This window comes from Topomyia yanbarensis, chromosome 2 (assembly GCF_030247195.1).
Source record: "Topomyia yanbarensis strain Yona2022 chromosome 2, ASM3024719v1, whole genome shotgun sequence".
Lineage (NCBI taxonomy): Eukaryota > Metazoa > Arthropoda > Insecta > Diptera > Culicidae > Topomyia > Topomyia yanbarensis.
Genome location: NC_080671.1, coordinates 136,461,118 through 136,485,830, shown reverse-complemented (window position 1 = coordinate 136,485,830; position 24,713 = coordinate 136,461,118). Strand labels below are relative to the sequence as shown.

Here is a 24,713-nt window from a genome sequence, read left to right as displayed (position 1 = left end):
ATTGCAAATGAGTAGAGGTTTTGAGTCTTTTATATTCGGGATTGCAGATATTTTGTCGCATGTAAATTTTGGGTGTTCGTTGATGTGATGGCGCTGTAAGGGAACACGTATCTGCCGGTCGGCAAACTTTTCTTTGGACTGAGCAAACTAATTTTTATGTTTCTTTAGGGTATAGGGGGAACTGATTCACAGAGCATTCCATGTGCTTTGGGAAAACACATGGCCTTATTTGAGTGGAATGATGACTTCAATCATGTATAAGGTTTGAGCATTGACAATTCGTGAGAGGGATCGGGGACCGGTTGGCAATTACCTTCAGTAATGTCAGCACGAAGAATAAGTGTTTTGCTGTCATTTTCATTGCTTAGTTTTCTATTCTATCGCATGCCTCCACGCGAGTCTAAGTCTATTGGTGACATTTGGTCCTTAGACCGGCGTCGACTGGGAGCTATCAGCCTTCTGCCGATAGTAGCAGAATGAGAGTATGCGATATAGCCGAGAAAACCATACCGTAAAAGTTGTTCGGAAATCAGCGCCAATAAGACTTTAATTTGACTAGTGTCGATGATCGCGGGTCAATACGTACTGAAAATTCGCCGCGTCTGTTTTAATGAATCTAATTTCAAGTTCCGTTATTGGTAACAAGCCCGTGCATCAGGTTAACGATCCTCTGTATTTCCCTTCAATGTTCGATATAATCGTTCGTATACGTGTATTTCAACAATCCGATATTAGAAATAGGAAATCCTTTCGTTGATTTATAACATCTAGAGCTATCATAACTCTGTCTGTATAACGTTTTATCACTCGGTAGTTTGTAACCCAAAAAATATATCGTAGAGAAGGAATAGCGAAATTAGTCTAAATAATGTCGCAATAAATAGTGATCCGGCCCATTACACAGATAAGATTAGCTTTTCTAGGCAACACTCCCACGATCGGCTGTGTGGATGTGAAATTGCTTTTGTTTAGAAAACATAGGATACTCTCGGTAGATCTTATTTTTCGAGCGATCGTGTTCTCGAAAACTAACTGAACTACTACCTAATAAACTATGCTATACAGGTCGCATCGCTTGCTTGGAGCGAATCCTAGACCCTATTCCCTTCCAAACCACCAACTCCGCGATACCTGTGGAAGATTCTGATGAACCTTCTGTATAAGATTCCTCATTTTATTCAAACGATCGCCGGGTAAAATCAGCACCGACACGATAGAAACCACGAAAAAATTCGTTGTGTGATTGAATATTATTAAAAAATATAAGCAGTGCTCCTTATAGCCGGCTATCCGGAGTTCAAGATGCTTATTTTGCTAATCGTATTAATACAACAAATGATAAATTTCCCAAATTCTCGGCAGCCGGCTGCCCAGAGCAATTATTACATGATAACGCTATTGGCACACTTACTAACAACTCTCCCCATCCCGTGATACATGTGGAGATGCAGAGGATTCCTCGGTCTCTAGTAGCAACATGTATCGGACTAACATTCCATCCTTTCCCAGAAGATCTGCATTCGGACGTGGCCGGCGTCGGTATTGATCAGCATGCAGGGATCAGAATAGATTGTACAATGTGGCTCATCATGTTATTCCCAAGCATGTTGTTCCAATGAACATTTTGCAACCTAATTTGGTTCTGGTCAATAACGGAGTAGCAACTACGGGCGATCTCTTATGCTTATGCTTATGCTTATGCTTATGCTTAAATGCTATTGTAAAATTCTATCCGGGTCCCTTCCTCTTTCTAACTATAATTAGTCCAGGCGTTAGGCGTCAGCCCGGTGCATTGTTCAAGTGCTGTGGTTCTGAAGAGACGAAATCGGAGCGCAAACACCTGGACTAATTACAATTAGGTTGTTTACTTGCTCAGTTTACTTATCTGCATTTGTAGCCATCACTGAGGCAGTTTTACCGCACAGTTTGTTTGCTTTTTGTGACACGACGAATTTGCTTAAATCAGTGAAATGTAAGTGAAGCCAATTTAAAGATGAACTTCGGGCGAAGAGGGCATTTAAAAATTTTAACGAAAAGACTACTAACTGGCTGGCATTTTATTTGTTAACCAAAATGGTACGTAGGTCTTCGCGTTTCTTCTCAGTCAGGAGGACACAAGGAAGCAGTATGGGTTCATTTCTGTACATGTTGTTCGTCAAGGATGCAGTATTTATAGGAAGTGTTGTGCGTAAAGTAGTTTATGCTGATAACCCAAATATATGCCTTGTTGTTCACTTTTGTGAAGATTGTATCTACTAGGAAGACCCTCTAGTGTGACTTTTTAAAATGACATCTACCGCTATTATGCGGATTTTAAAACTCTCTCAACTTGTGGTTGTGATGTTGCAGATAATGATTACTCACGTTGTTATCGTTTTGTTCGTTTTAAAGTTTATAAAAACGAAATCGAGGCTAGAAAAATTGCCCTATGACATCAAAGAGAATTTTATGCAATCAGTGAAAGTAATTTGAAAACTTATTGAGATATTGAAATTTCTTTTTTTCTATCCTTCATATCACTTTCTCTACCTAAGATATAATATGATAATTTCAGTTTGTACCATTTTGCACAGTGAATCAAATTAATATTTTCCTAACTCTTTTCTATCTGAATGTACCATTTGTTTTTCAGCTGCTTACCAACATGTCCGAGACAATCTGGAAGATCTCGACGGCAAAACAGAAGCCAACGAGACTGATTTGGTTTTTCTGCAAGGCATTCTAGAGAATCCTGCCGTCACCCAAATGATTAAGGTAGGTTCAATTATGACGATACGTATTGTTACTACGAGGACAAGATTAGTAATCTTCATAGCTAGAAAAATATGACGACCGAAAGTCCCTTACGTTCATCTGGAGAAATCGAGTTATTTCATGCGTGAGAGCATGCAGTATGTTTGATTTTTACAAATATCAGACCACATTACTTTATGACCAATTTTTAACACAAGTTGTCTCATTGTGAATGAAATGGCACAATTGTATTAATTGAATTATTTACCAGGCGAGAGTGGAGTGTCTCGATCTGGTGTTTATCTTCGCTGCTTCATAAATGTCGAAGTCTTTAAACAACAGTACGTTCTATTATTTTCAAACGTAAGGGATACTCATTTCTATTTATGTACTACTACTCTTTAGTTTGGCACATTGCGTTAAATCCCACTAGACACTATTCAGCTGAAAATAGTCACATTAAATCGATGACACGTGTTCAGGAAACACCCCCTCAGGATCTCGCAAAAAGCGGTGAAGCTGTTTGTTTTCTAGCGCTAATTGGATCTGTACTCTGACCATCTCGGTACCAGTAACGGACGCACTCGTAAACTGTTCGACTTAATTGGACTAGTGACACAGTTAGACGAAATATTTATGTCTATAATACGATTCCCCCCTCGGGTGCTTCATTGCTTTTTTCTCGATGATATGGCGTATACTACGTATGTACCTCTCCTTCGTTAGGCCATGGTAATGTGATATATTTCCTCTACACTGGGTTAGGTCAATCTGCCAAATGATTTCACGCTCGCCCATATCTCGGTCATATATTTTTTTTGCAGCGACACTAACAATGTATGTGTGATGAATCACCGAGCTGAGTGGAGGTCTATAATTTCTTTCTCAACGACACGCATCATCTCTGTCGCCGTCTGTACCAGAGGCACTAATTAAATCAGATTGTTTTAAATTGATTTAGTTCGTTGCTGGTTCGAGGGGTCATTTGAACATATATCCAACAACATGTGGCCAAGCGAACATCACAACGAAGTAAGCTGCCAAGATCTGCGAGTAAAAATTTTATGACCAACAATTAAACCTTTTGAACTTGACTAATTCAGATTAAAGAGGCATATTTTGCCAGACGGCTAAACGTCTTGCCGAGAGTGAACTTCTGAACCGATCTGCTGAAATTGGCAATGAGAGCGCCCATTAAAATTACTGCAGCGATTATACTGATATTTAGTAACCTTACCTATATCAATCTGGATGATTCTAAAAAGTTAGGGCGCAATATTCGGCAATTGGTGTCAGTGTTCAGTGAAAAGCTGATTAGGACATAATTACTGTTAGGGCAGATCAGAAAATATCATGCTAGCGTTTTTTGCAAGCCACTGAATAGCTGTTTGAAATAAAATTTAATTACCCTTAATCTCGCAGTGAAAAAGCTTTTTGAGTTTGAGATATCAAAGACTATGCACAGGAAGTATTGCGAAATGCTTTCAACGTACTCCTACTTGTAGTTGAAAGTGTGAAAACGCGTCATGATTCTCACTTTTTCACCTTTGTAAAGCTTAGGGTGCAATATAATTTGATGGTATTCGGTAATGGTAAAGTTCCTTACTTCTAGCCTTTCGTTAGTACAATGGAATCTATTTACGAACCAAACAAGGAAATCGTTATCTGGGTTTTTGTTCGCAAAAAAGTTCGTTTCACATTCTTATTATAATTTGTCGGTGGAGGAATATTCTCGATAACTTAAACAATATGGGTATTTTGGGAACAGACTTGACAGATGGCTGGTGAAAATAGATGTTTGAAACCATTTTGAAATCCAAATTGGCGACTTCTGGTTGAGCAATATTCTTGATGACTCCAATAATGGGTATTTTTGGAGCAGGCTTCACAAGCAGATGATGGATATGGTAGTTTGTTGCCATTTTAGAATCCAAGATGACGACTGGAGTTGAGCGAAGTTTGGCACAACCGTAATCATAAGAGTATTTTTGAAAGGGCATTGACGAGTAAATGACAAAAATTAATGAATGGCGTCATTTTGAAAGTCAATATAGAATCTTCTGGTTGAGCAACATTTTCTATATCCATATCATCAGTACACACTATATCTATATCTACTTTTTAATTGTCACATTCCGAAACTGCCCACATTGTTGAGGTTATAGAGAATTAATGTAAACCGAAATTCTCCATCTTGAATTTCAAAATTGTTTCAAGCATCGGTTTTCGTCAAACTTTCAACAACCCAATATCGAAAATAATCATATTGTTGAAATTATAGAGAATTTATCTAAACCGAAAGTCGCCATCTTTGATTTCAAAATGGGTTCAGGGATCGATTTCCGTCATCTACTCGTCAATCCCATTTCGAAAATGCTCATATGGTTGAGGTTATAGATAATTTATCTAAAACGGAAGCCGCCGTCTTGGATTTCAAAATGGTTTTAGTCATGAATTTTTGTTATGCACTCGTCAAGCCCCTTTTAAAAATACTCATGTTGTTACAGTTATAGAGATTTTATCTAAACCGGAAGTCGACACCTTGGATTTCGAAATGGTTTCAGACATCGATTTCCGTCATCAACTCGTCAGCCCCATTCCGAAAATATCCATATTGTTTAGGTTATAGAGGTTATAGAGTAGTTATCTAAACCGGAAGTAGCCATCTTGGATTTAAAAATGGAGTCAGATATCGATTTTTGCATGCACTCGTCTATCCCATTCCGGAAATACCTGTATTTTTGAGGTTATAAAAAATTTATCTGAACTGGAAGTCGCCATCTTGGATTTCAATATGGCTTCACACATCGACTTCCAGCATCTTCTCGTCAACCCAATTCCAAATTTTATTACTGACAGTCAACAAAGAATATGTTAAATTGTATACAACTCTGTACTGTAGTGTACTGCCCTTGAACGCATATTTGTACCTTTTTCTATGGGATTTCCTATCTTTATGGGACTGATTTTCCGAGCAAACGAAAAGCCCATAATACACCCATGCTCATGGGGTTTGACATGGGTGTTTGAAATGGGTTCAATCCATGAAAACACCATCACCATGGTCCGGTAGATCCCATACAAAATACCATATGTTGGTGTATTTATGGGTTATCGAGACCATTTTATGGTGTCTTGATGGTTGTGAATTTTGGCACGGACCATGTTTAAGGTCTTTTCAAGGGGCTATGTGGTGTTTGAACCCATGGCTATTTGCTCGGGTTGCGATCATAGGCAGTGTACGTACTCAAACGCTTTTTACGAACTTGGTTCGTAAAACAAGAGTTCGTTATTTCGAATTTAGTTGATACAAACAGTTATGTTAATCGAATATTTCGAAAAAAACGATTTCATCCACCTAACAGTGAGACGAAACATTTCGTGCACTATTGGATAATTAATTGGTTTGCAGTACTCACGTCAAGTTGGCACCCAATTGGAGGTGAGATGAACACAGTTTTGAGTCATGCCCGAATAAAACTTCGAAAAAGCTGAATAAATGAAGAAAATCAATAAGACAAATACAAAAATAAAGTAGAAAAAAATGAAAAAAGGGATTAAATTCAGGAAATGTGAAGAATGACTAATATAAATCAAATCCATAAAATAAATTACTCGTATTAGTTCAAAAAATAAAAAAAATTTTTTCAATAGTTCAATTGAGCGGTAAAGGTAGTCTGAGACAATCTAAATTGAAATGATTCAGTTTTCAGAAATATTTTAAGACGAATTTCAACGATAACTGAACATGTCTCTGGCAGCACTGCTCCAATGGAATTATATTTGAACAATCGCAATAACTCCAGTTCTACGGATGATTCTTGTAGCTGTTAGAGCTCAAATAAAAGATAAGAGTCACAGTAATTAACCTTACTTGTTTTGTAAGGAAATAGTGTCCAACCCCAAAGCTATTTGAAAACGTCGGTGTTTATAAACAACATGGGAATGCAGGGATTAATAAAATCAATAAAACGAAGAGAATGAATAAAATAAACAAAATGAAAAAAATAAACAGAATAAAATGACTTAAATGAAAAACAAATTGATGTTAAAAAAAACCTGTTTTAATCCACCTAGCGGTGCAATTGTGCCTTTCTCATTTCTCTAAACTATGGCACGGAGGCTTTTTATGTTCAACATAATCGTGGAAATGTCCATTACATTCTTAGTACACTTTGCACTTATACACAATGGCATGCCAGCCACGAACTTGATGAGCTACGTGTCGACGGTGAAACACTTGAAACAAAAAAATATCATACTCCATTAGCCTAATCAGCATTAGATCAATGTTATCTGCTTGCTAACTCATTTTGTCATGCGGGGCTGGGTATGTGAAGAGGGCGAAAGTCCCATGAACGAACGACTCCCCAGCTTAAATTGGTATGCTTTGTGATATAGTGGTGGTTTAAAGATGATGGGGTTGAAAGGGAGGAGTATGAGGGCTGGATGGGGTGTTGGTCTGAGGGGTGATTTAAGGAGATTTTTAAAGGAGGGGCGCGAACAGTAGATGGGGGGTGTAACCCCTCTCCGAAAAACCATCAACTACGCCCCTGTTAAAATCCAGAAACCCTAAACGAGTCGAAAAAAAAATTTAGGCCGGGATTAGGTTGACGTTTTTCAGAGTGATTGCATAACCTTTCTATATGAGAAAGGCAAAAATGTGCCAAAATCCAAAAAAGTGAATCGTAGTCAAATTTTTTTTTCGAGTTTGCATCAAATCTCGACGTTTCATGCACCTTGAACACATTTAGCATCAAAAATAAAAATTCTATTTTTAATTTTTCCTATAGTTTATATGAGAAATTTCTGTGTGACCGCACTCTGAAACCCGTAATTCCGGAACCAGAATTCCGATCGATCCAAAATTCAATAGCAGCCGATGGGAAGGTTGCACCTTTCATTTGAGACTAAGTTTGGGCAAATCGGTCCAGCCATCTCTGAGAAAAATGAGTGACATTATTTGACACATACGCACATACATACACACACACACATACACACACATACACACACACATACACACATACATACATACACACACACATACAGACTTTTTCCGATCTCGACGAACTGAGTCGAATGGGATATGACACTCGGCCCTCCGGGCCGGGATTAGGTTGACGTTTTTCAGAGTGATTGCATAACCTTTCTATATGAGAAAGGCAAAAATGTGCCAAAATCCAAAAAAGTGAATCGTAGTCAAATATTGTTTTCGAGTTTGCATCAAATCTCGACGTTTCATGCACCTTGAACACATTTAGCATCAAAAATAAAAATTCTATTTTTAATTTTTCCTATAGTTTATATGAGAAATTTCTGTGTGACCGCACTCTGAAACCCGTAATTCCGGAACCAGAATTCCGATCGATCCAAAATTCAATAGCAGCCGATGGCAAGGTTGCACCTTTCATTTGAGACTAAGTTTGGGCAAATCGGTCCAGCCATCTCTGAGAAAAATGAGTGACATTATTTGACACATACGCACATACATACACACACACATACACACACACATACACACACACATACATACATACACACACACATACAGACTTTTTCCGATCTCGACGAACTGAGTCGAATGGGATATGACACTCGGCCCTCCGGGCCGGGATTAGGTTGACGTTTTTCAGAGTGATTGCATAACCTTTCTATATGAGAAAGGCAAAAATGTGCCAAAATCCAAAAAAGTGAATCGTAGTCAAATTTTTTTTTCGAGTTTGCATCAAATCTCGACGTTTCATGCACCTTGAACACATTTAGCATCAAAAATAAAAATTCTATTTTTAATTTTTCCTATAGTTTATATGAGAAATTTCTGTGTGACCGCACTCTGAAACCCGTAATTCCGGAACCAGAATTCCGATCGATCCAAAATTCAATAGCAGCCGATGGGAAGGTTGCACCTTTCATTTGAGACTAAGTTTGGGCAAATCGGTCCAGCCATCTCTGAGAAAAATGAGTGACATTATTTGACACATACGCACATACACACACACACACACATACACACACACATACACACACATACACACACATACATACATACACACACACATACAGACTTTTTCCGATCTCGACGAACTGAGTCGAATGGGATATGACACTCGGCCCTCCGGGCCGGGATTAGGTTGACGTTTTTCAGAGTGATTGCATAACCTTTCTATATGAGAAAGGCAAAATTATAAAGGTTGAACAAATTAAATTGTGTCTAATTAATATTCTAGATGAAATAAATAAAATGAATGACCGAATATAATGCATGAAATGAATTAACCATCAGAATAAATGCAAAGAATGAAACGAATAGAATAGATAAAATCAGTTCAATTAAACAAAATGAATTAAAAAAATGCTGAATAAAAAAATGATCAAAATGAAATAATCATATGTATAAAATTAGTCAAATAAAACGAAAAAAAATCCATGAAATTAATGAGCTGTACAAAAAGAGTATATAGTAGAAATTTTTGACATTCAGACAAAACAAAAAATTAATACGAATTGTATCAATTTGGGAATTAATATGTCAGAAAGTTCTGAAATGTATGTGAATATCTCATTATTTGGAAAATGGGAAGGGGGAACTGGGCCAATTCGGACCTAGTAAGGGTTTATGAGGTATAAAACTGGAACGTGTCAACCGATTCACAAATAAATATTTTTTTCTGAAAGCCTGATCAATGGCGCACATTTTTTTTCTAAGGCGACTTTTTCCGATCTTTTACGGTATTGTATATAAACGGTTCTGCGAAAAAGTACATAAAAGGTCCGAATTACCCCAACGTTGTTCCAATTCGCACTACCCATTTCGTATCGATTTTTTGCAAAAGAAATGAAATCCTATTTCGGCCAAAGTTATTCCTATTTGATTTTCACTGAATTTCGATTTGTGAAAGGAAAAGGTCTCTTTGATAGATAGAACTTTGAAGTAAATATACAATTAAAAGTAAGAGCTGGGTCCAGTTACTTAAAAATAGGGTATGAGCTATAACGAAATCTTTCAACCGATTTGTGAAAAGTTATGTTTTCCTAAAATCTCGACCGACTGCGCACACTTTCCTCTCAAAGGGTTTTTTTCGCGATCGCGTATCAGATCGTATATACGGCAAAAGGTCCGAATTGGACCAACCCATATTCTATTATTCACATACCGATTAAACGATAACAGTTGATAGTCTCGCTCAAAACAAGACATTAAATAGAAGATATTATTGTTGCCAACAAAAATCTTGTTTTTTGGCTTACACATTTTTCAAAAAAAAGTGCTGCGAATCAACATTCGAAACAACGCACACGAAAACTGTGAACCGCAAAATTTTGTGATATAAAACAGAACTACATGATAGCCATGAAAATGGTATATACGTTTTTCATAATATTATCATAGCAGAGAAACAGCTGGGGGTCCAAATTGGCCAGCGGTCCAAATGTGGCCACTTTCTCCTATGCAATGCACTTTCTAGTTTTTTATTCCTTTTTGTTTTCACCTTTTCGTTTCAGTTTTTCTTTTATTTGCGGCGTACAGATCTATCCAACGCCTCTCTACTACTTTTTTGCATTGAAACTTTAATTGAAGCCTTCTGAGTATAAGGCAAATATGGGCAATTGAAACTTTCGCTATAAGTTAGAAGAATTGTTATACTTGCATCTCCTATCGAGAGTTCCGGGTCTTTGGGCGACTTTTTCCCGGATTTAGTTTATCGATACTTTTGAACTTTAACCTGTTTTTCGTAAAAGTTCGATCCCATACAATGTATATTTTCTATTTGTTGTTTTGCAGAAATACTCATAGTTCTTGTCCAGTGTAATATTTTCATGTAATTTTTAATGATTATCCCTAGAAACCATGTAAAATAAAAAACAAACTTATTTTTTTTATTTCACGAAGTTGGATTAAAAATAGAAAAAGGGGTCAAGTCTTCTCAGTCTCCACTATATATAAAAGCACAGTATATAATGGAATAAAATTGAGGTCGATGTAGAATTTTGGTCGAATGACTCTCCATAGTGCAACGTTTCGAAAGAATAACCCTTCATCTTCAGCGGAAAGCTGGGTTTGAACATAAATTAGTTATAGTTTACATAATACAGATTTAAATTTTGTCAGGACTGCAAATATTTTTCTTTTCAAGTGGAATGCAATATTTAGTTCGTTTTCGCGAGTAGTTCTGCTCTACACTGACATGGAAAAACTGTTTATTGGGTAAGAGAAGAGAAGAACAGTTTTAGCTTTCTAAACCTACGCAATTACATGGCAAACATTAAATAAGTTTGGACATTAACAAATATTTCAGATTGATTGAAGATCTTACTACATAACTTAGAAAGGACAGAGAGGGGGGTGGACGTGCGAGGAATAGTAAATTATGATAAGAACTGTGATATTCTTTTATTATATTGGGCGATATTTTGATTACTTGCATGCTTATTAAAAATAATGCAACTGATAATTTTTACGCCATAATCATAAAGCATAAATCTTGCAAAAGAAGTCAAATTTTCACTAGAGTTTACGGATTCAGAAATGCTCTCGTTGATGCTACGAGTGTAATATGTAAACTTACACATTGGTTTGACTTTCAAGTTAACTGACATATTAGTTTTTGAGAAATTGTAAATTTATTGTTGAGTTAATTTACAAAATGTTTTCATGATTAAATTCCTTGAATCACATAGATGTGTTTTCATATCCCGATATTCAAAATCGGTTTAGTTCGCAATGGAAAATTGGTAGGTGAGGAATAAAAATATTAATTGTTTAATTTATTCGCGGTTCGTGAACGGACGAGCTATGGTTTGTTAGAAAGGTATTCTTATAACCTTTTTAATTGGATACACTTAGTGCTACTGGATCGCTTTGTTCGAAAGTTATTTGCTTTAAACATATTGTGTTTTAACAAAGTGACCCTTATTTTAGAAAATAATCAACATATCCAAAAACAAATACATACATACACATGCCAAGAAAATTTTATATCGGAAAGTTACTTAACACTACCTTCAGTGCTACCAACAAAACAGGCATGCTTAACCTACGTGAAATGCCTCATTAATGCAGTCTTGAAAATAAGGATATTGACGTATGTCTCATATCGAAGCTCACAAGTTGCAATATCTGTACTATTCCAGTTACTGAATGGTTTGAAGATATTGAGCGAGCTTTTGACAATCTGTCCTTCCAGTTTATTCTGGAAGCGACACGCGGTTATGAAGTAGCTACCCTAGGCTATCCAGAAAAAAGACGAATTTTTGAAACCTCAATCGGCTTACCCTTGATTCAGTTTCTAGTCCTACCGGGAGTGTCTGCTACATATTTGAGCTAAATCGGACAAATCTAGCTACAGGACCAACATGTTCGAAGTTTGTATGGGATTTTCGATAATTCAGATGGAGCAAGTCCACTAACTTGCTTGTTCACCGCTAGATGGCACTGTATGCACACTGTATTATCATCGCAAGTAAAAATAAGAATGATAATTTTATTGTACATAACTTTGTTGAAAACTGCAGATGATCGAAGTTGGCCTTGATCAAAACTAGACGTGCTTTTTCCATCTATCGTGGTTGTTCTCGACAAAAAGAAATACTGCTGTTATAGAAATGTCATATAGTGGTGAAGTTAAAGAAAAACAATCACGGTAGAGAAGTGAAGCCATCAGCCGTTGTCTTCGCTTTATTTGTAGCAGCAACTACTGTCCTCGTGCGCACCAACAAACGAAGTCGTCGTCTTGATTAAAACATGGACATAACCGATCGGAGAAATGGAACAAAAGTCACCGGATTATTCACGTTTATGTGAAGGAACATTTGAATTTGGTGAGATCGTTTTAATATATTATTACTGTTCCTATTTTGATATTTTGATTGAATTGATTTTAAGCACACGTCAGAACCTTCACCCTGAAACCACACCCTATTTCTTTCCCTACTAACAAAAGCTAGTTTCCCTAATACCTATGGAGATTGCGTGTAGGCATTCAACTAACATTTCCTTCCTTCTAGCGATTGTAAGGACATGGTGAGGTGTGTAGTTAACTATACTATTACTATTGTATAAAAAGATTTCACTGTATCAGTCGCCTATAATGTGCGAGTCGTTTTTGCTATGTTATGTTATACAACTTTGTCGAAAATTGCAAACCAATCCAACTTCCTTGGGAGAAGTTATTAAACTCCAGGACAATTTTAGGGTCTATTGTGAACTAATATAGGTCGAGTGGTTTATAAAACCAGGGACGGCAATATTATCAATATTGGTTTTTAGATAACTATGTTTTTAGAAGTAAAAGCCTAAAGCATACCTAAAAAAATCCAACTTTCAATGACTTGAACAGTTGGAGTTGGGATAGCCTAACCGTCGACTAGGATATACTTTTCCGGTGATTGAACATTAAAACATCCGATTTATATGTGCATTATAATCCGTTTAACAAGTTCCCATTATAGATCGCCATGCGTTCGTAATATACATCAACTAAGTGCAAATTTTGTATACCCACCAAAATAAACGATGACGAACCGTCTGCTGCCGTTAAACGTCCCAAAGCCATTAAGCAGTATGTAGCCGCCTTGAACAGGTTTCCGCATGGTTGTATGTTGCAGCTAAAAATTGTTTAAAGGGGCTTTTGCCCCTCTAAATATTTGAGACCGCAAATACACAAACACACAGACAGCGATAAGCAAAGGTGAGTTAACAGTTGGCACCACCGTGATCATGTACTGTTAAGAAGGCGTTGGCCACAGCCGGTGTCATGATTACCTCACCACATACAAGAGCCGTTGGTCACGTTCCCTGGCCGAAAGGGACAAATTGTTGGCTATATACATATCACTTTCTTGACATTGTCGAAGTGACATATTTTTCTTTGAATGTTTTCAATTAGCATAGTTATGGTAATCAGCTAATGGGAAATGATTTCTGTGTGTGAATTGTATATGTTTGTATTAATTTCGTCAGAGAAGCCGCTCACAAAGATATTCAAACTACCGCGTATATAATACGTCTTATAAAATACTTGCCAAATGACCTCGTTCAATTGTCCGATTTATATGTGCATCTGATTTGCACGCGTCTGAGACACCCCATCGTCCATAAGTTATTCACCACTGATTCACATGCAAGTGGCGATCGTAGCATAGTAAGCAAGAGTTGACGATCCATTGGCAGAGAGCTTGATCAACCACTGGAAATTCACCACTCGTTGCTCTCATACACGATACACCTGGTGAGTGCTGTCTCTACATACGCTCAGCAGTGGGGGTTCTCGTCATAGCATTTCCCATTCTCTTGCGTTATGCTACGCACAGTACGTATTACTCACCAACATAGTCGGCGAGGCGTTCTCATGTTGTTTACACCGCGTTGTATTGTGTTGAAAGGTGGTTGGAGTGGGGTTTCGCGTGGCTGCCGTTTTCCACGGTGGAGCCTCAACTCACCACACGCGAGTGCGCGGTTTGCCAGTTTCGAGAGAACCGTGTACGTTACAAGTTGCGTGTTTACGACGCTCGGCGTTCGCGTCACCCTGCTACCTCGAAGTAGTGTGCTCTTCGGTGTGTTGTCTTCGCCCTGACTGATGTTTCAGTTTTTTTTTCTTCTCTACATAGTGTGATTATATTATACATTCCTTCCATTTCATGCCTTTTTCGGCGAACAGTTGTATGAATGTGAAATAAAGAAAAATCTCCAAACGATTCAGTAGGATTTAAGCAGTATATGAAACGAAGATCCAGTTGTGTCCACAGTTGAAATTAGGCTAAATTTAAGGTGTGTACCATTACTTGCATTACTAGTAGCTAACCTAGTTTCAGTAACACTTCGAAAAGCCGTAAGTTATATGATTTGAGACGATTGTGGTTTGCAAAATAGGTCACCGAGAGGGAGTGACTGCAGTTCGATTTCGGGTTAATTTCCCACCTACGCTAATTTGAGTTAATAGTTTTAGCAATGAACTATGAGTCAGATCAATTATGTGTGTGTTATGTGAGAAACGCCTAGTGTCGACGTCATCAATTCGAGGGGTTACGATGCACACCTTTGCAGTGATTTGTGATTCATAGCTACTACTTTACACTAAAGAAATCACTTTCCCTGGTTGTCAGTTGAAAACAATAGATTATTGTAGATCTCCAGTACTAAGAAGTACTACAAACAGTTTATTGGGTTGGGGAGGGGGAGGTCATTGAAGTACCAGACAAGGTATCCACCCATGTTCCATCGCACGAATACACCGCAAACCGGAAAGGTTGTGTTGGTGTGCCAAGATCTTCTTGTCTGCTCCAAAAGCTTCGTGGAAAACCTCAGCCATGTGGGGGCCCTAGAGGTGGCCGAGGTGGGGCTTGCAAACAGGTTTCACGTTCGTTCTCATCAACAAAAAAAAAACAAACTGTATCTCATCAACACAACCAGAGCTCCAGAGCTAGGTGGTTCGTTGTAGTGGTACAACCGTCTTCTTCGTTTTATTTTGTTTGTGGACGTCTCTGTTGACCACTGGCTCCCCTTTGTTGGAGCCTCCTGCTTCCTCTAAGATGCGAGAACCTGTTTTTTCGATCAACATCGGTGAAGCTTGCAGTTTCTGCTTCGTGTGTTTAGTGAAGTTGAGTGCGGTGCCGCTCGGAAAAGTTGGCTCAGCACAAATCTCACTGCGTGGATTTGTTTTTAATAACAATAATATTGTTGCATGTTATGTAACTGTGTGGAGATAGTTTTCACTTTTTCTTTGACTTCTTCGTGCCAATGTGCCACAAGTGCCGATTGGATTAATTCTGAAACGATCCGGCAAACTTGGCGCTTGTCGCGGTGTGCGCCGATGGTGGTGAACTAGAAAATTGCACTGGTGGTAAATTACAGTGATCGTTTGTCTCCTAGTAAGTGCCATATTGGAGAAGACAAATTGGGTTGCTGGTTGTTGGACTGAAGCCATGCGGAAGCACTAGGGCCGGTTTCTTCACCTAATGATGGTCAAAAATTTCTGAATTTTCTAAATTAACTTAATACCGACAAAATGAAATAATATGGTCAATATAGTTTTGTCATTGACAGTACACCCAAAATTCGACAGAAAAGTTTTTATTATAGTCGAAAAGTTTCTACGTATTGTTTCGCTGATAGAAAAAGCAATTACTCAGTTTGATGATAAATTTTTATTACCGAAAGCATATAAATTTGAAGGAAAATTTGGCTCGTATTTTGGATATAGAAGATGATATATTTTGCACTGGTTTAGATAATCTCTTCACTCAAGACTAATTTTTGGAAGGGCTTTTTGTGTTTTTAGACAAGTTTAGAAAAAGGTCTAATCAGAAATATATTGGTTGCATTGAAATTATGGCTGAAGTTGTAGAGAACCAATAAAGCTTTATGTAAATAAATAAACTGACAGTTTCTTGCGCAAAGCGTGTCCCTCCCTTGAGTTTTTAAAATTTCTTAACTTCCTGGTCAAGAAAAACTGCTATACTGCGAGCCGTCGAATGACATTGTATGTGTCAAACATACAATGTCATTCGACGTTTTGATACATATAAGGTCGGTCAGCGAACTTGCAACAGCAGCTAAGGAGGAAAAATAACGTACGAAAACTACGAGTTCGGAGAAAATTGAGATATCGTTGTATAAAGAAATTTTACCGGATGTGATCTCTAAGCTGCAGTGGCTGAAAGCTAAATGACTCATAATAATTGGCATCGGTATCGGGAGAAATACCGCTGCCGAAGAACTCTCAGCACCACCTAGCAGATAAATAGGAACGAGTACCGCCAACAAGGATAAGAAACCCAGCGAAGGTGATTGTACAGAGATATAGATCCTTATGCTTGGCACCTCCGGATCGGTTCGTGTCTCAGTTTAGGTTTAGTCGGTGGGCTTACTACAACTTAATGCAGTATGAAGCCGACACTACCACGAGCCAGAATGCGGTTGTGTCTGATCAAGATACCTTCTCGGACATTGTCATAATTTGTTGAGCCGAGACGTCACAAGACTCCGGGCTTTTGAAAAAATCTTTAACGATTGATGATTTCTATACTTTTCTTCTATAAGAAACGTAAGAAAATCAAAATCGTTTTTTTTCGCTACACACCGACGATAGACTCGAATGTTTGTTTGGGTTACTGTGGCTGTTTCCTAAATAAGTTTAGTTTTTATATTTCCTATAAAAGAAATGTATATGATTCGCTCTAACTTTGTATACTTTTCCGATGCCAGGAGGGCCGAGTCTCTTACACCAATAGTATCAGCTCGACAAATTGGCACAATGTCTGTATGTGCGTGTGTCTGTATGTATGTACACTAATGTCGTGTGTTTATCTCAGCAATGGTTGAGCCAATCTTGACGAAACTTATTTCAAACGGAAAGCCTAACGTGACAATTTGACGCTTTTTGTTCTAAAGGTTTATTTGACACGACTCAATGCGTTAGGATATCTCAGCAGTGGATTTTTTAAATTTTTATAATAATTAAAAATAAAAAAAAAATACTAAGAATGGATGTCTGCCAGATCTTGTTGACGCAGTTCGCTGCTGCGTGTTGATATCCTTTTCCTTCTCTCGCGTTATCGTTCACGCCCATGTCATCATCGGTACTGCTTTCTTGCTGTTCTCGATCAGGGGTTCTAATTTGTTTCGTGTTCGTAAGGATCGCTGCTGTAAATCCGTCTTCATCGGTTTTGTCCCTTCATTATTAGTTAATTGGGTCGTTGTGTTTGGTTTATCTGTAAGTGTCGATTACCACAATAGATCTAAATATTGGTCGCAGCGGTTCGTCTCCAAAAAAAGTGTCGAGGACAGCTTGTTAGAGTAGGCTGTAGCAGATAAATTTTGACTAGTTGCTTCGGCACTGGCTACAGAATTGGCATGTTGGGGTCTGCCCGGGATATATGATCAGCATTCTTTGCGTTACGCCATCCTTTAGTGTTTTGCATTTGGTGGTCATGTAAAAAAGTATAGGTGTAGTCACTCATATCCTTACAATACGAACGCCCTTGGGAATACCGGTGAAAAAAAATTTCCAAGTGTCATTCGTAATAGATTCCACTTCTCCGTATCTCTTAGTGAATGGTGCCAAATCATGGATACGAACGTCCACCATGTCGTTTTCCAATTACACTGGGATCTTGATTCCGGCGTTATTAGATTCGACCGCGTGTAACATGTTGTTCTCTGCAATGAAGTTTTCTGCCTGTACTAAACTTCTAATTGTAACAAAAACACAGTTTTTGAAGTTGTGTAGCTGAAGGTACGTAACATCCGTAAGAAAAAGCTCCATTTTAACTACAACTAGTTGTTGCAACTCCTGAACCGTGGGTCTAACACGAGTTTTATTAATGTCGATCAAAATTGTGTTATCCCACACAGGCACTTTTGTTTCCTTCGGCAGACTTAGCTCACTGCGCAGCCGGGGACAACGATACAATACTGTTTGTACACTGGATATAGAACAAAGCGCTGGCTTACTTCACTGGTGCTTATAGCGTAGCGATTTTTTGCTTCTGCTTTGTGCGAGATCAAAAGATAGACCGTATGGAACACGTTGTATTTCCCTTCTAAAAAAACTGCAAAATGAGATTCATCTGTCAAAATTAATGTTTCGGAATGGCGCTATTACAAATATGTACAACAGTCAGAAAGTCTTACGATTTCTGAGAAATCGAGGGGTCCCATTGATTAGTCATTCTTCAAATAATGGGATTTTCACAAACAGTAGTTTCAGTAGTTTTTGAATCGTACAAATCGATTTAATCATTTATTTCATTCAGTTTCTTTATTTTAATAATCTGACTTTTTTGTCGGTCATTTTATTCATTTCATCTAAATTATGGATTTGACAAAACAAATTGTTTAATTTTTTACATCAGTTAATCTTTTATTTTAAACATTTCATGAATTTTATTCTGTTTATCTATGTCTTTTTCTTATTTATTTTATCAATTCTATTCAGTTTGTTTATTTCAGTCTATGAATTTTTAGTGGTTTAATTATATTTATTTATATTATTCATTTTATTTGTTCTATTAATTTCACCCTTTTATTTTTTTTTCTTCATTTCATTCACTTTATTTTTTTCAGTACACACATTTTATTAGTCTTATTAATTCTGTTCGGACTTTCCTTTTATTCATTTGGTTCAATTTGTTAACAGTGGTCCAGATTGCGAAGTTTTCATAGTTTATGAGCCCCCTCTTTTTGATAAAACAACAGTTAGGGTGGTTCTAATTTTATTAAGATAAAAAAATTAACTTTTTAATCATTCTAGCTAGAGCCAACCTTCAGCGAAGTCGTAGAATGAAAAATTTTGTAAAAGTTTACTGAAGATATGTGAGCTCTATCCGTCATACTTTTTATTTTACAACAAATTTAAAGTCGGAGCTTAGAGTGTTTCTTCGAAATACAATTTTATTCCAATAACTTTTGTTGTATTCATTTAAAACTGAAGTAGTCTTCGAACAACTTTAAGATTGTTTCAAGGCGAATAATTTGTTTTATGGGGCCATATATCTAGCTATCTCCGTTGAAAAGTTATGAGCACTTTTTCGCCAAAAATGGGGTTGTTTGGAATAACAATATCACTCATTTGGGCAAATAAAAGATAATTCTTTTTGAACTATAAATAAGGTCATGATTAGAGTTATAATTGAGCAAAAAATGGCAAATACGATATTTTTTAAAATTTCATAAAATTGATGTAAAAAATCTATTTTTGAAATATTAAGTGCTTATATCTTCTGAACAATAAAAGCTAGAGTTTTGATGTATTAGAAGAAAATGTTCGTCTTCAAAAATTCTGAAAAACATCTGAAAGATAGGTTGGAAAAAAAATGAAAACTGAAAAAGTTATATTAAAAATTTGGTTTTTCATGAAATGAATCTTTGTAATATGTTCAAATTACTTTCTCGGTGAACAATATTGAAAATGTAGTTTCGTTTTCATGATAAAATATTCCAGTTTACAATACTTGTCTATTATTTAAAATAGTGGGTAGGGTGGCTCTAAATGTTTTAAAATCAGAAAGTTAACTTTTTAATGGTTCGAGACAGAGCTTCGCTGTCTTCCAGAAAATTGAAGAAAATGAAATTTTAAAAAACATTGTCGAAGACACTGAAACTCTATGTCGTGAACTTTTCATTTTACAAGAAATTTACCAAAAAAAAAAATAAGGGGGGTTTCTTAAAAAATGGTTTCCTTTGTATAACTTTTGCAGTTTTGATTTTTCATTAAGATCACTTTAGAAATACTTTCAGATATTTTGAAGGAGAACAATTTGTCTTAATATATTGAACCTCTAGCTTCGCTCGTTAGAAAGTTATATATACTTTTTACTAAAAATAAACTATTTTTTGAGTAAATATTGCAAGATATAAAAAAATATCGTATTTGCCATTTTTTGGTGATCTATACCACAAAGTATGCTATTTCATATGAAAGCAACAGTATTTAATATTCAGTGCCCTAATCGAAGATAATTCTATTTGAAAAAGTTATTTTTTTATATAAAAGTTCTTATAACTTTAAAACGAAAAAAGTTAAGTAGTTTGTGTTTTGAAGCAAATTATGCGCCCTAAAATAATCTTCAAGTTGTCCAAAGGGTACTTTAGCGTAAAATAAAAACTTCAAAAGTTATAGAAATATGTAGATCAACGACTGGTTGTTATGTTGAATTTTGAAGTCGGCTATCTCAGTCTTTTGAAAAATCAAAGCAAGGGTTTCTTATTACTTAATAAGAAGCGCTTGTTTTGATTTTTCAAAAGACTGTTATAGAAATAAAATCTTTTTTTAAGGAACACCCTAAAGCTTACATTTGAATTTCTCATGCAATGGAAAATATAAAAGCTAGAGCTTGCATGTCTTCAGCAAATTTGTCTAAAATGTGTTGCTCTACAACTTCATCGAAGACAGTAAAGCTATATCTCAAACCGTCAAAAAGTTCTACTTTAAATATTGCTAAATTTAGAACCACCCTAGCATCGGTTTAAACAAAAGGAAGGGCCTTGCAAAGTACAACAACTTTGCCAAACATATGGTAAGGCTAACTCATTTAATTTTAGCAAAAAGTTAAAATTCCTGATAAATTCGCATTCTGGATCACTGTCCATTGTTCGCCATGGACGCATTCGCCCGGAGATGCACGTCTCAGGTAGAAACCTTTTCATGGAATTATGCAAAAGTTCCCAGAATGCTTCATGTTGCACTGTGTACAGGTCTCGAGAACGTATTTCACGGCTTGATCTGTGGAGGCATCGCAGACTAATCGTGTGTTATCAAACAACCACAGAAAACCGTTAAAAAACGAAAATTTTTGGTCAAAATTGTTAAAGTAACATTTTACTCCGCCATATTGGAATCGCCGTTTTATTTTATTTTTTTGATTTTGATGCATATTAACTCAAATTTGTGTTTATAAAACACAACACATTTTTTTCTCGATTTTGGCTGAAATACAGTCGGGTCTCTCACTACGCGAATTCCTACTGCGCGGTACCCGCGTAATAGGTATCCCATAGCATATGGGATTTTGACTAATTGGGGCTGTAGCCGAATATTTCGTCTGCGTTAATATTTAGCGCCATACTTTCTATGGCAAAGTTGTTGTGCTTACTAAGGGACCATTCATAAATTACGTACTGCGTTTAGGAGGGGGGGGGGAGGTGGTTCGAGAAGTTGTGACATGTTGTGACATATGGGGGAGGGGGAGTAAGCTAGACCGTTACGAAACATGTTTTTACAGAACAAATTTTTTTTTAGAAGAATTTGTTACGTAATAGGGGAGGGGGGAAAGAAAAATTTGTGACAATTTATCACATGGGGGAAGGGGGAGTCAATTTTGGGCAATTTTTGCGTTACGTAATTTATAAATGGTCCCTAAGACATAATTTAGAGTAATTGGACATCCAATTCGTTAAGAACTGTGCCGCCAGGGGTCCTTTTAAAGAGAGCAAATAAATCGAACCTCTCATCGTGAATGTGACTATCGTTGAATGGGTTTAGCATTAAATATGTCGAAACATTTATTATTTTGAAAGGTGGTGTAGAAAGATTGGCCCAGAAATTCAAGAGCTTATGGATGGTGGAAATAATAACTCGGAATTGGACAAGCGAGACAGCGCCAGTGTGAATGCAAATGTTAAACTTATGTCAAAATCATTATTTATTTCAATAACGAGAGCATTTAGAGGGGTACTGTCTTCAGTAAAGTTGCTCGAGAAATCAAAAACTACCAGATGGTGACAGGTTAGTTTGGGATACTCTCACTATGTGACGCTAGTGAGTGTATCACCTTTCAGCACATTATAGTATATGATACGTCGCAAAAATCTAATAACTTAGAAAGATGGTGTTTTCGGCAAAGTTCTAGAGGAGGTTAAGGGCTACGCGATTATGGACAAATCGAATTGGATTAGATCCGCCAGGCGTCGCTAGTGAGAATGTACTATTTTTCAAATTCTATATCTCGAGATCATGATAATTTAGAAGTGTGGTGTCTTCGGCAATATTAATCAGCGGGTCGAGTGCTGCCCGAAGGCGAATAGATAATTTCAAAATTCTGCCATTAGGTGGCGCTAGGGATAATACAACTTCCAGTACATGTTGGGTGATGTTTTGTCACGAAAGTTTAATTATTTAGGAAAATGGTGTTTTTTTTCTATAGTTTCTGAGGACGCTGTTTGATAACGTAACGATTAAATTAAAGAGCTGTTTGATAACGTAACGATTAAATTGGATAACACCCGCTAGGCGGCGCTAGTGAGCATACATCTTTTTTATTTCAGTATCTCCAAATGACGGAAATTTAGAAGGGTGATGTCTTCAGCAAATTTTCTCGAGATGTGCCCGATGGTGACAGATTCGTTTGGGATACTCTCTCTATGCGGCGCTAGTGAGCGCACTAGCTTTCAATACATGAAAGATTGTAATATATCTAAAAAAAATAATAATTGTAAAGATCCGCTTGTGAGCTAATAAAAAATTTAATATTCAAAATGAGATTTTTTATAAAAATGTGGCAATGAGTTTTATTTTAAAGCGCATTGTGTTGGCAGATGAAAACCAATTGTTTAGGAAATTTTCAATGCAAAGGGCGGTCCGCCAATGTGTCAAAAAAGAAGATTTTTCAAAATGTTCAAAATGAAATTTTTGAACATTTTGGGAATAAGTTTTATATTAAAATACTGATATTACTGCTACCACCAGAAAAAGGTTTCATTTTGACATTTTGACAATGTCTGAAACTATTGATTATCAACTGCCAATAACTTGCCTTGCAATTTAAAATTCATTTCAAAAATGATGAATTGTTTTCTTTTTGACGCATTGAAAATATCCAAAACAATTGATATCTTCACTGGCTTAAGCATGGGGTCTTGGAAACAGCCAGTCCCATATTTCAGCAGGTCCTCGCAACTCAGACTCGAATCGGAAACGACTCCACTGACTTCAACTCTGTTAGCTGGAATATATATCCTGTACTCTTTCGTAAATGGCCCGTCGCAGTATCATTTGCCTGATTTATACTGTTAATAACCAACCGAAGTTTATCAGGGCGAATTTTCGATATTTCCGCCGAATACCGATCCATAAGAACTCGAGAAATCTGCAAACGGATTCAAGATCCGGAAGATCACGAAGGATCCGGTGGCTGAGCTTGGATATCCTTTGAGCCGGGGAGCCGATTTTGTTCCGACATCCATCTCACCTTGAGATGAACTACCGTCAGGGAAGTCATTTTTGCACAGGCTTATTGCCCAGTGCACGTTAGTATGAGAACCGAGAGGATGAAACGTAAATAAAAACCTGTTTTAATCCACCTAGCGGTGCAATTGTGCCTTTCTCATTTCTCTAAACTATGGCACGGAGGCTTTTTATGTTCAACATAATCGTGGAAATGTCCATTACATTCTTAGTACACTTTGCACTTATACACAATGGCATGCCAGCCACGAACTTGATGAGCTACGTGTCGACGGTGAAACACTTGAAACAAAAAAATATCATACTCCATTAGCCTAATCAGCATTAGATCAATGTTATCTGCTTGCTAACTCATTTTGTCATGCGGGGCTGGGTATGTGAAGAGGGCGAAAGTCCCATGAACGAACGACTCCCCAGCTTAAATTGGTATGCTTTGTGATATAGTGGTGGTTTAAAGATGATGGGGTTGAAAGGGAGGAGTATGAGGGCTGGATGGGGTGTTGGTCTGAGGGGTGATTTAAGGAGATTTTTAAAGGAGGGGCGCGAACAGTAGATGGGGGGTGTAACCCCTCTCCGAAAAACCATCAACTACGCCCCTGTTAAAATCCAGAAACCCTAAACGAGTCGAAAAAAAAATTTAGGCCGGGATTAGGTTGACGTTTTTCAGAGTGATTGCATAACCTTTCTATATGAGAAAGGCAAAAATGTGCCAAAATCCAAAAAAGTGAATCGTAGTCAAATTTTTTTTTCGAGTTTGCATCAAATCTCGACGTTTCATGCACCTTGAACACATTTAGCATCAAAAATAAAAATTCTATTTTTAATTTTTCCTATAGTTTATATGAGAAATTTCTGTGTGACCGCACTCTGAAACCCGTAATTCCGGAACCAGAATTCCGATCGATCCAAAATTCAATAGCAGCCGATGGGAAGGTTGCACCTTTCATTTGAGACTAAGTTTGGACAAATCGGTCCAGCCATCTCTGAGAAAAATGAGTGACATTATTTGACACATACGCACATACATACACACACACATACACACACACATACACACATACACACACACATACAGACTTTTTCCGATCTCGACGAACTGAGTCGAATGGGATATGACACTCGGCCCTCCGGGCCGGGATTAGGTTGACGTTTTTCAGAGTGATTGCATAACCTTTCTATATGAGAAAGGCAAAAATGTGCCAAAATCCAAAAAAGTGAATCGTAGTCAAATTTTTTTTTCGAGTTTGCATCAAATCTCGACGTTTCATGCACCTTGAACACATTTAGCATCAAAAA

The 24,713-nt window shown here is 37.1% G+C and overlaps 1 protein-coding gene across 4 annotated transcripts in view; it reads left to right on the top strand.

The window, feature by feature from the left end:
- The window catches only part of LOC131681453 (protein PALS2), a 133,835-nt gene that overhangs the window by 50,460 nt on the left and 58,662 nt on the right, over positions 1-24,713 (top strand). For all 4 annotated transcript variants that reach the window (XM_058962247.1, XM_058962249.1, XM_058962248.1 and 1 more), the window contains exon 2: positions 2,633-2,754. In XM_058962247.1, the coding sequence (XP_058818230.1) occupies positions 2,633-2,754 (122 nt within the window). The remainder of the gene's footprint in view (positions 1-2,632; positions 2,755-24,713) is intronic.